At 37.1% G+C, this 16,608-nt stretch overlaps 1 protein-coding gene across 2 annotated transcripts in view; it reads left to right on the plus strand.

Moving 5' to 3' along the window:
- LOC149771764 (furin-like protease kpc-1) overlaps nucleotides 1-16,608 on the plus strand; it is a 109,224-nt gene that overhangs the window by 36,381 nt on the left and 56,235 nt on the right. For both annotated transcript variants that reach the window (XR_016418158.1, XM_089948154.1), the window contains exons 3-9: nucleotides 640-729; nucleotides 1,390-1,521; nucleotides 2,294-2,355; nucleotides 6,010-6,098; nucleotides 7,059-7,231; nucleotides 7,937-8,143; nucleotides 10,386-10,486. Coding sequence is in view for 1 of the 2 variants with exons in the window: in XM_089948154.1 (XP_089804280.1) it covers nucleotides 640-729; nucleotides 1,390-1,521; nucleotides 2,294-2,355; nucleotides 6,010-6,098; nucleotides 7,059-7,231; nucleotides 7,937-8,143; nucleotides 10,386-10,486 (854 nt within the window). In the remaining variant the exon portion in view is untranslated. The remainder of the gene's footprint in view (nucleotides 1-639; nucleotides 730-1,389; nucleotides 1,522-2,293; nucleotides 2,356-6,009; nucleotides 6,099-7,058; nucleotides 7,232-7,936; nucleotides 8,144-10,385; nucleotides 10,487-16,608) is intronic.

A 16,608-nucleotide genomic window follows, 5' to 3' on the forward strand; every position in this document is an offset into this window, starting at 1 on the left:
ACCAAGAAGGCTAGAAAAAGACAGCCATGCACAAATACAATTATCGTTTGCAGCCGACACATTTTCTTGTAAATAATTCTCTAAATTTGCTTAATAACCTATAATTACTACTATAATCGTGAAATATCCGGGATATAATTTGCGCTTACATAAATTTACATAGAACAACATATGGCATCATGGCTCATCGATTTCTAGGTCAATAAAATTATATTTCAGCATCCACAGCAAGTTGAAATAAACTGGCTGGAACATAATACATATAATTTTTTAATTACTGTAGCAACAGCCATGTAAAGTTTTGCAAACACAACGGTTTTTGTGTTTTATTTGTTTCCGTTGTCTATGTTGTGTATTTGCTTTTGAAAAAGACTCCTTAAGAGTCGAAAGCGCTCATCCTAATTAGATACTAGTTTTTGTTCGTTGTCAGTGTATTGCATATTTATATATCTATAATGATAATTTAATTTAGTACACATTATTCTCGTCAAATGTGCCTTGTCGACATCCTTGTTCCATCAGAATGACACGTAAGATAATCGTATCTTGTTTCTGTCTGGATTTCTAAGATCAGTACAATAGAACAATTAGAACCACATTCAAAAATAATTTAATTTTTGTTCTTATTGCTGTTGTCAGGTTTATCTCACCAATAAAATAGAGCTGTTAGAGAGGCACGTGAGAAGCTTCTCTACCAATGATACACAGTGGTCGAACATGTGGCAGATCGTAAGTTCGTTTTATTCCGCAATTTAATCTGATTTAAGAATACATTTTATACCCAAGCAAATAAATCTATTTCATTAGTAATTCTTGTTGTAGAGCGGAGCCACGAGATTTAGTCATTGTTATCAACTGAATAAAAAACCATAGACAGATATTTAACAATTTATTTTGTACGCTGGGATAAAACATTTTTATTAAATTGAAGAAATGGCATAGATATAAAAAAAAACAATTCCTAGTCTCACAGCATATTCATTTTCATATGGGTGTTCAGATTAATTTGAACCATGATTTTTGAAATATCGTTTTTCGACACAGATTAATTCTAATAAATAATGCAACTTAAATAGTTGTCAGTTTTAAGAACCTTTGGAAATTAAACAGATTAATTCATATTCATTCATATTTAGACAAAAGATCTATATCCCACTAATACTGACAACGATAAATATATGTAAAAAGCAATTTAATATTTAAAAGCAAGGAATCTAAACGTATCGAGGGACTTTTCATTCTATATTCCTATACTATTTAAACAACAGCAACCAGAACACCAAAACCACCATACTACTACTACTGCTATTGCTACTACTACTACTACTACTACTACTACTACTACTACTAATAATAATAATAATAATAATAATAATAATAATAATTTAGAATGGGGACATATCACCAACCATGAAGGTAGTGGAAGTCTGGAAAAAAGGCTATAACGGAAGTGGAATTATTGTATCTGTCGTTGACCAGGGACTGGAGACGCTCCACACTGATTTGTATGCAAATGTTAGAGTAAGTATTCCTTGAGAAATGACCACGAAATCTTAGAAATAATTTCTCATATTTTGTCCTCAGACGTGAAGAAAAACCCGTAATAATTTAAGGAGAATCGGGACACGCATTCTATATACGCTGGGATATATTGAATCATATTAATTTAAAAAATATTCTGTTAAATTCATATTGGCCTTCTTAGACAACTTGAACTAAACGTAGAGATAGACATATGATTTTTTAAAGGTCGGTTTATATTACGAAATCATATTCTGAATACCTTAATGTTCTAATGTTTGAACCGTTCTAATAGAAGCAAGTACTCGGAATCATGTTTGGATCCTAATGTTTGAACCGTTCTAATAGAAGCAAGTACTCGGAATTATGTTTGGATCATCAGCTTAATTGTTTTGTTGTTTAATGTTTGCACTTTTAGGCTTTATGGGGCTTTTGATATTTAACGAAAACATTTTTCTGAATACTAGCGTAGTTTTATTATAAAAAGAAGCTTGTAATGGGAACTGAACAATGTTAAATACAGCTGTATATTAAAGTATATGAGAAACGTTGAAGAAACAGGGCTTATTTCAAGAATATGATACGATATGACAAGATTTTAAATGAAAATAAATTATATGATATCGTATACATTGCTGGCGTACGCCATCCCTCAAGATCGCATTACAGATGATGTTCTAGTGCAACATGAATGTGCATCAATACAACAATTTCTTTTAAAAAATTATGTTTTGAAATGCAAACGCTAATTATGCACCATTTGTTTTAACAGACTGACGGCCATTTTGACTTGGTTGATAATGACAATGACCCTAATCCGCCTTCCAACAAAAAGTGAGTATTACTGTTGAACATATCTGAGGGATAGTTTATATATTCAGTTTACAAAGAACCGAACGCTCTAATTAGATCATAGGGATGCGGGAGGTCGCTGGTTCGAACTCCGGCCGAGTCATACCAAAGACTTATAAAAATGATACTTGCAACTGCCTCGCTTGGCACTCAGCATTAAGAGATTAGTGTTAGCAGAGAAGTTCAGAGACATGGTTGAACACTACCTCGATAACTACAAAATGCGTTTCACCGTGTCGGACCACACAACGGCATGGCATAGATTAGACAATCTCATCACAAACTTTATGCACCATTTCAGTGGTACTCTGTTTGTGTAGACTGATGGTCGAAACTGTAAATGTTGTGGGAGACTTGCAGATGTTAGGAATATGCTGTCATCATGCAATGTAGCTCTAACAGACGGTGGTCATTGTTGGCGCCATGATCAAGTGCTTGCTGCGATTGCGCCGGTATTGACATAGCCAAGAAAAATAAACAGCAAGTGAAACGTGGTCCAAATTTCGTCAGTTTTTTGTAAAGCTGTGAGATACAAAAACAAAAGACTGAAGCAAGAGGCATCTTGGCAACAGTGCAAGATCGGGAAATGCAGACAGATGTAAAAGGACAGCTGAAGTTCCAAAAAGACATCCGTAACACCAGCTTCAGACCTGATATTGTACTGTGATCAGAACGTAATAAACAGGTTATTTTGTAAGAACTGATAGTGTCATGGGAAGGTAAAATGGAGGAGGCCCATGACAGACAAAACTGGCCAAGCATCACCCACTAATACATCAGTGGCAGGAAAACGGATGGAAGTCCTGAAATCTACTGGTGGAAATAGGATCCCGTCGCTTTGCATGACATATCTTTTGGCGAACCATGGGAGTCATCCGGATTACAGGACCTAGCCGCAGGAAGTTAATCACCAAGGTTGACAAACAGGCCGAGGAAGCCTCACATTGGATTTGACGGAAGACAGAGGAGCGATGGAAAGATAATCGATTCCGGGTTGAGTCTCATCAACTCAGTAGGCGTACCCCTGGAGAGTGGTGTGGGTCAGCGCTGACACACTCTAGGCTAAGAAATTCCCACCTGATGATGGAACTGACTGCAGTGCAAAACTAGATTCATAGGTTGAAAAGTTAAGTCCAATTAGGTACCTTCTGGTAATGACTTAATAACACTTAAGATAATAGTACTCACCACAGGATATTGCTATCCCGATAATTGAACACTATTTCAAATAAAGTAAGAAATCTACACGAGATCGCTGAATAAATTCCGTTATCATAGCAAAGCAAAGACACATGTTGCCTGTTCAACAATTTAGTCAAATGTCCTAAAAATTTACATTTGTGAAGTTGTCCAACCTACATAATAAGTGTGAAATAGTTCAGTTTTAATAACTGTGCAGTTATCCTGTCCGTATAATATGTTTGAAACTACCCTGTCCAAACAAAAATAGCAATATAGCGTCTGGTTTCATTTTATTAGGATATGATAAAATAGGAGATGAACTGGATCAAACAAGGCTGCCACACAGCAAGCCATCATCTATTGATTATGCAAGCATCATTTCCCTTTTGAAACAACCCTGGGTCAAATGAAATACCACTCAACCAAAAAATACATGGTCTGACATTTATAGCGCATTATGGTGCGAATATAAAAATGCGCGTTATGTATGCGTGTACAATAGAAGATTTAGTTTAGACTTTAAAACCGTTATACACAGAGAACAATTAAATAGGACTACATCATATTGTTGTTGTTGTTTAACGCCGCTTTCTAGAACGCATAGGCTGTACAAGGCAACCAGTATAACTGTGGATAATGAACCCAAGAAAACCCAGGACCGACTCACCGACCCACTAGAAGCGACTGTCCAGCTTTCTCATCTATCCACATTGGCTGAGTCTGAGACTCGAACCTACGCGGACATTGGTGAGATGGCAGTGATTGGTAAAAGCGGCGCTTTAGACCACTGGGCCACTCGCAGCCCGGACTATATCAAAACCATGTTCGTATATTAAATCGATTTAAGCAGTCAACTTGAATTGCCCCGTAACCATTCGATAGTAAAGATGCTTCTGTTCACGTTGGTTGCCCATCCAGAAAAATAAAATGCAGTCGAAAATGCATCAAGATCAGAGCTATCTGTAAGTGGGTTTTTTAATTACAAAAAAGGAATACACGACACACGTAATAATCTAGAAACTTTAAAAGAAAAGAAAGAAAAAGAATATGATCAACCTTAAACTGAGAACTGAGGCAGGTGTAGTTACTACCATGATCACATATAATTCTGACGATGGTCATTAGTTATCTTGAAGTCTGTCGAAATCCTCAAAAGAGACAAGATTACGTTATTAGTAACGTAGTTTCATTTGTTGAGTATGTGGTTGTGTATGATATGGATTTATAAGGTAGCTTTAATAAATATTTCAGTCATATCGCTAATATGTCTGCAGTGTTGCAGTTTATAGTGCTGTCTAGCATTGTGGCATCAGACATGTAGCATGATTTCCCAGCCAGTCACATTTTCCTGACACCAACCTCTTAATGTTGAGCACCTAGCGAGGCAGCTGTTAGTACCATTTTTTAAATAAGTCTTTAATATGACTCGGCTGGGGTTCGAATCCGTGACCGCCGCATCCGAGGCGGACGCTATAACCACTAGGCCACCGGGGCGGTCTTCTTTGTTGTAGCAATGGGACTAAGGTTATAATCTATAAATGGCTTTATATACAGTCATCCCGTTGTTATTTTTCATACTTTATATACAGTTATCCCGTTGTTGGGTTTCATACTTTATATACAGTTATCCCGTTGTTGGTTTTCATACTTTATATACACAGTTATCCCGTTGTTGGTTTTCATACTTTATATACACAGTTATCCTGTTGTTGGTTTTCATACTTTGTATACAGTTATCCGGTTGTTGGTTTTCATACTTTGTATACAGTCATCCCGTTGTTGGTTTTCATACTTTATATACAGTGATCCCGTTGTTGGTTTTCATACTTTATATACAGTTATCCCGTTGTTGGTTTTCATACTTTGTATACAGTTATCCCGTTGTTGGTTTTCATACTTTATATATACAGTTATCCCGTTGTTGGTTTTCATACTTTGTATACAGTTATCCCGTTGTTGGTTTTCATACTTTGTATACAGTTATCCCGTTGTTGGTTTTCATATTTTGTAATGTTTTACTTTCTTTCTTTTTAAGTTATTTGAATCTTATTTCTTCTAACTGTTTAACAATACTAACTGAATTTCGTAAATTTATATGTGTTACAAGTCTTATTACGTTTCTTCCTGTCACAAATTACTTTTAGTCATGTGTAAAATAAAGCTCAAACATGGAAATGTTTAGAAATTTAAGTTATATCCCAGTACAACAAATATTACAAATGAGCCAGCAAGACAGCTTTTCAAGAATAGTACTGAATATTAATACAACATGCTATACTTTCAACTTGGGTGGAATGCCAGTAAAGGATAAACGCGACACAACGCACGCTGTGCGAATATATGAATCTTGTACAGTGTACGAATGCATGTGTCATGTACAGTTTTGAATCTTCATATTATCATCATCTTCGCTAGGCATTTATTATTATTATTATTATTATTATTATTATCAAGGCACGGGACTCGAGTCGCAGGGTTCATTGCAGCTGAAAGAGACAACGACAACTGCATTGTTGGTGTGGCATACAGGTCTACACTTATAGGTATTTTCTTCACCACAATTCATGCATTAAAAATTAATTTTAATCAGTTTGTTCAATGCTAGTATCAAGTTTTATAAATGCATTCATATTATAAACAAATATTATATATTATTCATCGTACATACATACATACATACATACATACAACATACATACATACATTCTTGATTTGCAAAGTGTAAACTAGGTTAACCTGAGCAGATTCTGCTCACCTAGGTTTGATTGGATACGGTGTCTTGTCGCAATGGATCTAAGAATCAGGATGGAAATAACTAACAACACACACAGACACACACACGCACGTTTCATAACCTCTTTCCAGAAACGTTTAGTTATGTGCGACATTAATTCAGAGTAAATGGGAAATTGTATTAGAACGAATGGGAAAATGTGTGTAGAGAACTTTCTGCTTCTTATATTATGTTTTGGGGCTATTTTGATTCATCTAAAACTCATCTCCCCAAGCATAGATTTTCGAATTTTGATATATAATGTGGTATAACTTTTCAAACGTGGGTTTAGAAATTTGTTAGTTGCTATAATTTCAATTTGAAAGAGGCCACAAAATTAATGTCATCTTTATTATTCAGATCGGATGGGTTGCTTTCATGGTTTCACAAAGATCATATTCATTGAGACAGTTGGTTGTTGAACATATAGGCAAACAACATAATTAGCAAGCGAGAAAACAAACAAACAAACAAAGAAGGATTTATCAATGTGTTTCATACTAGTAACAATAAATATAGTTTAACGAAAGATCTGAAACAATTTAAACACATATTTACGTGAAATTGCATTATGCAACGATTACTTTTCTCCTTTGCTGTCTGCAGTTTTACTTCATATCTGCGACCAACATGCTTGTAAAGTAATTAAACAGTCTAATATTCCCCTGTTGGTAATGTCAATGTGATCATTTACATTTTGAGAAAGGTTTGGTTACGATCAATCTTCCAGGAATTCGGCTTCTCGGCTCCAGTTACACAACCGACATCAGCGAAGCGCAGGCGATATCTCACGGATACAACATCATGCACATCTCATGCAATAGCTGGGGTCCGCCAGATTCATACGGGTACTTTGCTCCAGGAGCTTTAACAGCGGCAGCCTTTGAGCAAGGGGTAACTCAGGTTGGTTAAAGAGAAAGAATTTTAGTGACTTTACTGTGAATCTGGCCTTTGGAAATTTTAAGTACAATCTTCGTAAGAATGTAGTCTTCAAAATTAATAAATGAATGGGCAACATCCATGTCATATTTTAATGTCTTAATATAGTTCTTTGAGGAACGAAATATGATAATGTACCTTTATCGATCAATATGAAGATGGAATTATACCATACTTAATCTATTGATTTCTGTCTTTTTTATTTTGTAGTTGGTAAACTTTGCACATTTATAGAATCATTTGAAACGTCATACTAGCTTTCCAAATCAGTCAGTTTACCTCATAATCTTAATAGGTTCCTCAAGAATGGTTTAAATTTTATCTAAAACGGTTTCCTCTTTGCAAAATGAAAGCCCTATCATTTTGTTACTTTTAGGAGAGAATTCTCAAGCAATTTCTATAATATCTTCAGCCAAACACATACGGAAGCAAGCAAAAGGATTTATTTGAAATAAAGCAACTTCTGCACAATCACAAAAAAACAACAGGACAACAACTAAAAAACAAGCAAACAGCCTATTCTGACCTTGATGTTTCTTATACTCCCGGGTGACTAACTGTATTAACAATAAACAACAGCAGTAGACATCACTTATAGCTGTAGTATAGCCAATTTACATTATTATTATTATTATTATTATTATTATTATTATTATCCCCAATCAATAGGGCCGAGGAGGAAAAGGTGTAATTTACGTATGGGCGGCTGGCAATGGCGGGACCACAGACAACTGTAATGCAGATGGTTACGCCAATAGTATCTATACAGTGACCATATCCAGCGTTAATAGTCTTGGCCAACCCGCGTGGTACTCCGAAGTATGCGCGTCTGCCTTGGCTGTCACTTACAGTGGAGACAAATCTCAAAGATATATGGTATATTTATCAAATATTCAAAAGCTGAACGGTCGAATGCATATTGGAATCATTAACAATAGCATATTTGTGTGGACAGCAAAAATAGCTGAAAATCTTGCCTAGAATTACCACATACATGGAGTTCTTAGAATGATTCAGACGTAGGAAATGAAGGGATATAACCTCCCAAATAACGGATATCGTATATCTATCAAACTATCTCCATGTTTTATGTTTTGTTTACATTAATAATCCAGTTTTTGTATATCTTGTCTTGGCATAGATTTGGTCTGAACGGAGTAGTAGATGTTTGAATTTTACAATTCCAGGGGACCACATCCACCATGTTGAATATTGCGGGTATAAAAAAGAAAAAGATTCTCACACGATGGTATTGTATAATAACCTAAATGTAACAAAGTCCAAGGGATCCCAAAAGTCATATTGATATATCGGAATTTCTTTAAGTCGATGAAATATATGTCACAACACAGCTTACGTGAAAGCAGTTTCATGACTTTCGTGATAATCTAGCTATGCGAGCACATTTGTAACAGCATGCTTGATCTACAGGCTTCATATGTTCAGAGAAACTATGTTCTGACACAAAAATTGCGTCATGAAATCGCTAAATGAGCTTTAAAAAAAGAAAAGAACAATGAACATTATTCAACGTAAGAAGTGTTGAAACTTTGTATTTTAATTAAATTGTTATCTAAACTTTGAAGAAAAGAGAAGAAAAAAGAACACGATTTTTTTTATTACAAACGTCCAGCTTTCTTACCTTTTGTAACACTTGGTCATGAGCTAAAACTGGCCATAAATGACCGTCATCTTTGTTTCTTTCCAAACCAGTCTATTTTTTGTTACACTGTATTAATCAGTCTTAAGTAAGAATACGAGCGTTAGCACACACAGCTGCACAACGGTTGCACATAAATTCTGCAAAATTCTTTTTGAGGTTCAAAAGCCTACCCAAAATGATTTTGTGAGTCGGGGGATGCCTTTACAGATCAACATATATTAGCGCATTCTGGAACACTGGACTAAATTTATCTCCTCATATATTTCATTGTTCAGCGAGAGATGTGAAGATATTTTGAGGCAAAAACTCCAGGATGAGACTGATTTAGTCGATGGGAAGACAGTTGTTTCTATAGGTCTTTGGGAGTAGCACTTACTTGTCAGAGATATCTAGAATTGTTGAGAGACAGCGATCTTTTTAATATAATCAATATGCTTAGGGTGGGAACTTGTCAATTAGACGTAATACGGGAAGATATGAAAATATTTGTTATGAGGAAAGATTGTGTCAAACTTGTAATGTTAACATCGAAAATGAATTCCATTTTATTACTGCTTGTCCGCTATATAGAGAAATACGAAGAAAATATTTAACCACCTAAGTATATAAAAATCCAATTTTAGAAATAATTTAGGTCTTTTGTACAAAACGATATAGCAAAATTCTGATGACTAATTTAGCAATGTTTACTATAAAAGCCTTAAAGATTTGAGAAACCGTTTTATCAATGGCTCCTGCATCATAAGACTCTAGATCAATATAAAAATTGGTCCATTCAGCTTTTAAAGTTCCCCTTTAATTCGTTTGTGCGATTTCTGTGTAATATATTCTTGCATCTCACCCATTTCGAAACATGCAATGATGATCACTTTCATGTATATTACTTCCGATAGATACGATGTTCTTTAGTTACGAATTAGAACATAATTTTTGTATCGCATGATGTATGGGTCTGTATCAAGGGCCAGTGGCCTGTATTACAAATAAACACTATTATTATTATTATTATTATTATATATATATATATATATATATATATATATATATATATATATATATATATATATATATATATATATATATATATATATATATATATATATATATATATATATATATTCTAACTGTGGCCGAGTGGTCTAAAGCGCTCACCGTTCCGGATCACTGCCATCTCACCTCTGTCTGCGTGGGTTCGAGTCTTCGAGTCCAAGGCTCGGCTAGCGTGGGTACGTTGGAAAGCCTGTCACTAGCTTCTCGTGGGTCGGTGGTTCTTCCCTGTGTTTTCAAGGGTTCTTCCTTCACCAGTTATACTTGCCGCCATGTATAGCCTATCTTGTGCTGATAAATGGCGTTAAACCCTAGAACAACAACAACATATTCTAACTGACTGATACATTCCTTAAAATCGGTCTATATATTCCCGATGAGTTTAATTCAAGTGTCCACTGTATACAGGTCACGACATCCAACGGGAATTCTTGTGATAGAGATATCGAGGGGACTTCATTCTCGGCTCCCCAGGCTGCTGGAATGGTGGCACTGGCCTTACAAGCCAAGTAAGTGTTGCTTTAGCCAAGTAAGTGTTGCTTCATTGTAAAATGAAAGACCTATCATTTCGTTACTTTAAGCGCATTCTGGAACACTGGACTAAATTTATCTCATATATTTCATTGTTCAGCCAGAGATGTGAAGATATTTTGAGGCAAAAACTCCAGGATGAGACTGATTTAGTCGATGGGAAGACAGTTGTTTCTATAGGTCTTTGGGAGTAGCACTTACTTGTCAAAGATATCTAGAATTGTTGGGAGACAGCGATCTTTTTACATAATCAATATGCTTAGGGTGGGGAACTTGTCAATCAGACGTAATACGGGGAGATATAGAAATATTTGTTATGAGGAAAGATTATGTCAAATTTGTAATGTTAACATCGAAAATGAATTCCATTTTATTACTGCTTGTCCACTATATAGAGAAATACGAAGAAAATATTTACCCACCATTGTATATAAAAATCCAATTTTAGAAATAATTTAGGTATTTTGAACTGCACTCTCCACCAGTCAGCATTAAACGGAAACTCCAGTCGTGTTCATGGGTGATCAGCACTCTTTCTCATGTTGTTGTTGCTGTTTTTTTAATTTACAGCCTTATTTGAAACATAATTACTTTTGTGTTTAGTCACTCTTTCCCAAACCCAATCCAGCCATCCGAACAGTGAAAGAGACATGGGTCACAATCCAAAATCCATTACTTGCATCTTCTGTCTTCCTACTATGGCTGCCTAGACAAGGATAGATTTCAATGATTCGGAAATGACAGATATTCAACCTTATTTTGCATTTAATGTATGGTCCTGATAGAAACGCAAGAGATGGAGTAAGAATGATATTCCTCCTGTTCATGATTATCCTACAGAAAAAACATACAATGAAACGAATATTCACTCATCGTTTTAGAATATTGTTACGGACAGACGGCCATAGGGTATTACAATATCTCAGATCGTAAAGTATTCAGGTTAACATAGCTGTTATATTCACTTCTTAACTAGCTTGTTGTCGTAATCCTGGCTTCCAAATTTACCAAGACTTATAGTGCGGTCTATTGTTTTCCTGACCTGGAACCAAAGACATTATTTATAAATTGTATTAGTCACTAGTAGGGGAAATCATTTAGGGAATTTCCATAGCTTCTGTTAGCTACACGTGTCATGTTATCAATTTGCACGTGTTACATCCCTCTGTATTCTACGTGTGTCACTTTGTAACTTCTAAGGCAAACTGTTTATGTTTTGCTAAATATAAACCATATAATTGACAAATTTGTACCAGGAGAGTGATGTGAATAATTAGAGCATTGTTTATTTTTATTATTTTGCTAAAAATGTTTCCTACTAGGAAATAGAGTATATTATGTGCAAAATAAACGCATGATAGATGGTAGTTTATGTTAATGCCTGGTAACCAGAAGAGATGGTCCCTTTTAGCACAACTTTTACGATGTATTGTATATTTGATCCGGATAACATTAATAAAGTTATATGCATTTTTCAATGCATCAGAGTAAGCCCAGAATATTACAAAGTATTATGATACTGGGAACTTTAAGACTCGAATCCCCTTCTAGATTCTCCATGACATTTTTCCCCACTGAAAGCTTTTGCACACGCGTGCATTGTGACTTGCGTGTACCCCTAAACGAACTTTACACGACATGGACAAGCATTATTTTACCGCTATTCAATACAGGCGCTGTGAGCTTGTATACATATAATTGTATATACCAACAGATCGATGCTCCGACACTTGAAGGAATTTTACATACCTGGTCATTTAACTGAAGGAGGTTCAGCACCATCTATAACAACACGATCGTAGTTTCATAGTGTAATCTTAAACGACAGAACCAGCGAGACTACCAATGAAAACGGTTACGCGAAGATCCTCAGGAAATTTGCAAAATACTCATCTTTATATTGCCCCGTGATCAAATTATATTCCAACAACAAAGTAAATTCCACCTCTGACAGATAAAGCGAGAAATGATGACAACCGGTGTTTTCAGGGAGCTATCTCATCGGAGCTTTATACTGAGGACGACAAACAAATCAGCCTCAAAAAGACCGACAGCATCTGGGTGAGCTCAAATTTGGTAGCATAGAATTCCATGTACAGGTTTCTGAGATCATGCTCAAAAATTTTTAAAATATCAATCCCAGTAAAACCAAGTTAATGGGTTCACTTGGAGCAAAAGGCTTTTTATGAGAAACGTCTATCTACTGGGACCCATATACGGTTCAACGTTGATCTGTTATCGTTGAGCAACATAGTCGATCCAGCGGCGTGGCACCATTACGTTTGGATAATAAATTTCCCGTAATGGTTTGCCGGCACGACGAGCAGAAGGATATAATATTTCCATGTCGTCGTTCCTTGCATTATTTAGTACCATGATTTTTACTGAGGAGGAGTCAGTGAAACACTGCAGCGCACAATAATGTCACTGCCTGGTAAAAGAATGTTTTGAAATTCACCGAACAGCGGAAGGCGAAGGTAACGTATCTTATTCACGTGGATTTCGACTATTTTAACGTTCCCGGAGAAGCTTGGCTTCCCGACGCCGACCCAGAGGATTCACTGAATACGATTCAAGTTGGCGAAATGGATTCGACAACAGCTTTCCTCGCCACAGACATGATTATGACCCATGATAACATTCGTGAAATTTCTACAGCCGCTTCTTACTGGATCTGTGAAGGACTATTTAGCTCCAATGATAAAAGAGTTCGCTATTACTGTCACATCACTGGAGCGTACCGAGGAACCTCATACAGCGCTTGCAACCTACAGTTGCGAATTTACCCAAAAAAAAATTAAAATTCCCCTAATGTTTCATGACCATCGAAGGTAGAATTGTCATATCATAAGGCAATTGGTCATAGTAGCATATAATGCAATAATAAGCGTCATCCCAACAGTATTGTTAAATATATGGCCTTCAGGCTGGGAAAACTGCAGTTTATTGACTAGCTGCTGTTCCTAAATTCCAGCCAGGACAAATTCGTTAACAACCTTGCGGAATGAAGCGAAGCTTCACGATGCAACAACTGATTTAAGATTACTCGTCGATACCTCGCTGATGAACGTGACACGTTCGCGTACATATGCGTCCCGAAGAAGTTTGACAAAACTCATTTGCCACCAATGGTGGCCTATTATGTATCACTGTCTCGAGAAGGTATTTCTGCCAACAACTGCAAACACTCGACGAATGTTTGGTCCCCATTTCGGTGCAAAATTTCTGGCAACTATCACGATCTGTATCTACGTATCGATGTTTCGCTGCTCGAAGATGTCTTTGAGACGTTTCGTGATACAACCATGAGTTTGTAAAAGATCAATCCCGTGCATTACTTCTTGTCGCCGGAAATGACTTAAAATGCGTTGCTGTCGAAAACCGTGGTCTAGTTGGAACTGCTTACTGATATCTATTAAGATTCATTTATCGAACATGGTATCCGTGGTGCAATTCCACATGTCTGAACAACCCACTCGTAGACGGGAGCGACCGTGCCCTCCCAAACAACGACATCATGTATTTTGGATCACAACAATCTCTATAAATGGGCAATGATGAAGCGCAGCCTGCTAGTGAGTTCATATGAGAAATGCAGAGACATACATAAACATATACGGATTTTGACAGTAACAGCAACCACGAATATTTCTTTGGAGTTGACTTAGACTATCAAGACGAGGTACAACACCAACAATGATTATCCACTGGACCGGAAGCTCTGTTGTTGTCATGCGAGTGGATGTCGTCATATCAGAGGAGAGTCGTAGACGATTCCAGACGCAAATTTGCGGATGCGGCAAACTTGAACCGAAGCTGCGTAAAATACATAATTATGTAGTCACGTGCGCAATTTACAGTTGTACCTGCGGTTGGGGAAGCTTGTCTGTAAGTCCACCGGTTCTACAGTTTCGCCAGTTGGATGGCGCTGTATACACAAATCAACATTGATCTCAGAACGGTCGAAAATAATTTTCAAGCTCATGAACAATGCCCTGTTCGGCAAATCAATAGATTTCTGTGTAAGCGAATCAGTGTTGATCTTGTTCTGTACAGCGAGCAAGACAAACTCAATTGAGGATCCGGCGTTCGAATCTCAGGAAATATTTGACGACGGATTCATTGCTGCACATAAAAAATCGAGCTGAACATGATGAAATCCGTTTATCTTGGAGTTTCCGTGCTGGACGTATCCAAACTGGTAATGTACGAGTTTTACTAGGATAAGATTAAGCTGCGATACATGCACATATACAACAACGATGTCAACGCTGATATGTGTGAGGTGTTGCGTGAAAACGAGTTGGACACCAGGAAATATAAGAAAGACTATCCATTGTTTAGCGACCCCAAAAAGAGATCGTGAGGAATTTTAAAGATGAGTGTAAGTGGAGGCTTATAGGGGAATATACAAGAGACTGTGTCCCAACATGTATTCGATCGTGGTACGAGCAGTAGCCTGCGAAGTTCCGGATCCGGTAAAACATTAAAAAGGCGAATGGAGTTCGCTCAGTTGTTTTGCAAAATGCTCTGTGGTACATGCATGTGGATTGTCTACGAAAGCAGCGAATTCACACACGCGCAAAACCTTATCTTTCGCAGAAACATCGCATATATGTAAACAGTTGCACCAAAAAAAGTTTTTCTCTTCTGAATACAAATCCGTGGACGTTTCCAGATGGAACCGCTACTTACGTCTTCGGGCACGCGCATATTCCAAAATATATCTTGGTGGTAATCATGTATTTGTTGAAACTGAAATTCCTCTCGCACGAATGCTCAACCTGGTGGTTGACATCGGAGCGGTTTCGCACTTGTTCGTCTAATGGCGCTAAAAATGGTCTGAGATCATAAATACATCAAGGGACCATACCGGGTCAGAAGCACGACGTTATCCGCCGTTCAGCTCCCCTGGTGCATTTAGATGCCCAACCAAATTGTTTCCGAGTGGTTTTAACGCGGGTGGTTGTGAAACGGCATTGTGAGTGGTGCTTAATTCTTTTTGAAAAATTGCACTAGCGGGTTTTGTGCTCGTGATTTTATTATTCAACGCTGTTAATGACAGACCAAATCCACGTCACTCACATCCCGAGATCACGCTTCTCGAGTGATCAACACTTCTTGCACGTACTGGTGTACGAATAATGGTTCATCAAGTAAGAGCTAGCACATGATGTTTTTGTTAACAAATCAACAACGGCTCCAAGAAATATTTTGCGTCGATCAACAAGCCGATGCCGTGGTCACGTTTGTGGGTTATGAACGCGTTTGAATGAGTCTGCGACACTTGTTGAATATTTGGCGGATAGCTTTATTTATATATGTAGGAAACATCCACCACAGTTAATGCGTATGTGCGTCCGCGTAACCGACTATGCGGAATAAGATAAATTTGACCACTCTCTAAATTTTCAACAACTGCTTCACCCTTCCAGTAACTGCAGGTACTAATATATTCTGACCGGTTTCTCATCCATGTTAATAATATCAATATACTTTGCCTCCATCTGTTAGGCCGTCCATCGGAGTTTGTAATGATGGTGTTAAATAAGGCACCTGTGGCGCGCGGGCACCCTGAAGTGTCTATCTAAATATTCAACAACTTCATGTGGCGGTGCAAGCTCATATTAGTCAAAGTAAAAAAGATATTGAGGCATTATGATGTATGCGACCCAGTGAGTTACATGCCCTGTTATTGAATCCATGTTAACAATGCCGGTTTTCAATGTGCGAGGTATGATTGACGCAATATCATCACGCATAAAGACACCTTGGAAATGCTTGAATGACTTTGTCATCGTGACACATGAGTGTATCAAAATGAGTCAATGGACGCTCTTTTGAGACTATTAACGGCGAAGTAACAACCGAAATCCTTTTGGAGTCGCCCCGAGTATTCGAAGAACATTGCCTGAGAGTATTTTGGAAATCGTCCCAAGTAGACAAAGATTTTCATAGACAAAGATTTTCATTTTTTCATTCATCGAAGACACGCTATGCGGTTCCAAAAAAAATAATAGATTTTTCCACCGACTACCTTTGTTTTAGAGCTATCCTAAATGGCGTTCCCACGGCCCTTAAAACTACTGCTTTTGTCACC

This window comes from Sinohyriopsis cumingii, unplaced genomic scaffold (assembly GCF_028554795.1).
Source record: "Sinohyriopsis cumingii isolate HCF-2022 unplaced genomic scaffold, ASM2855479v2 utg001673l, whole genome shotgun sequence".
In the NCBI taxonomy this organism is placed as follows: Eukaryota; Metazoa; Mollusca; class Bivalvia; order Unionida; family Unionidae; genus Sinohyriopsis; species Sinohyriopsis cumingii.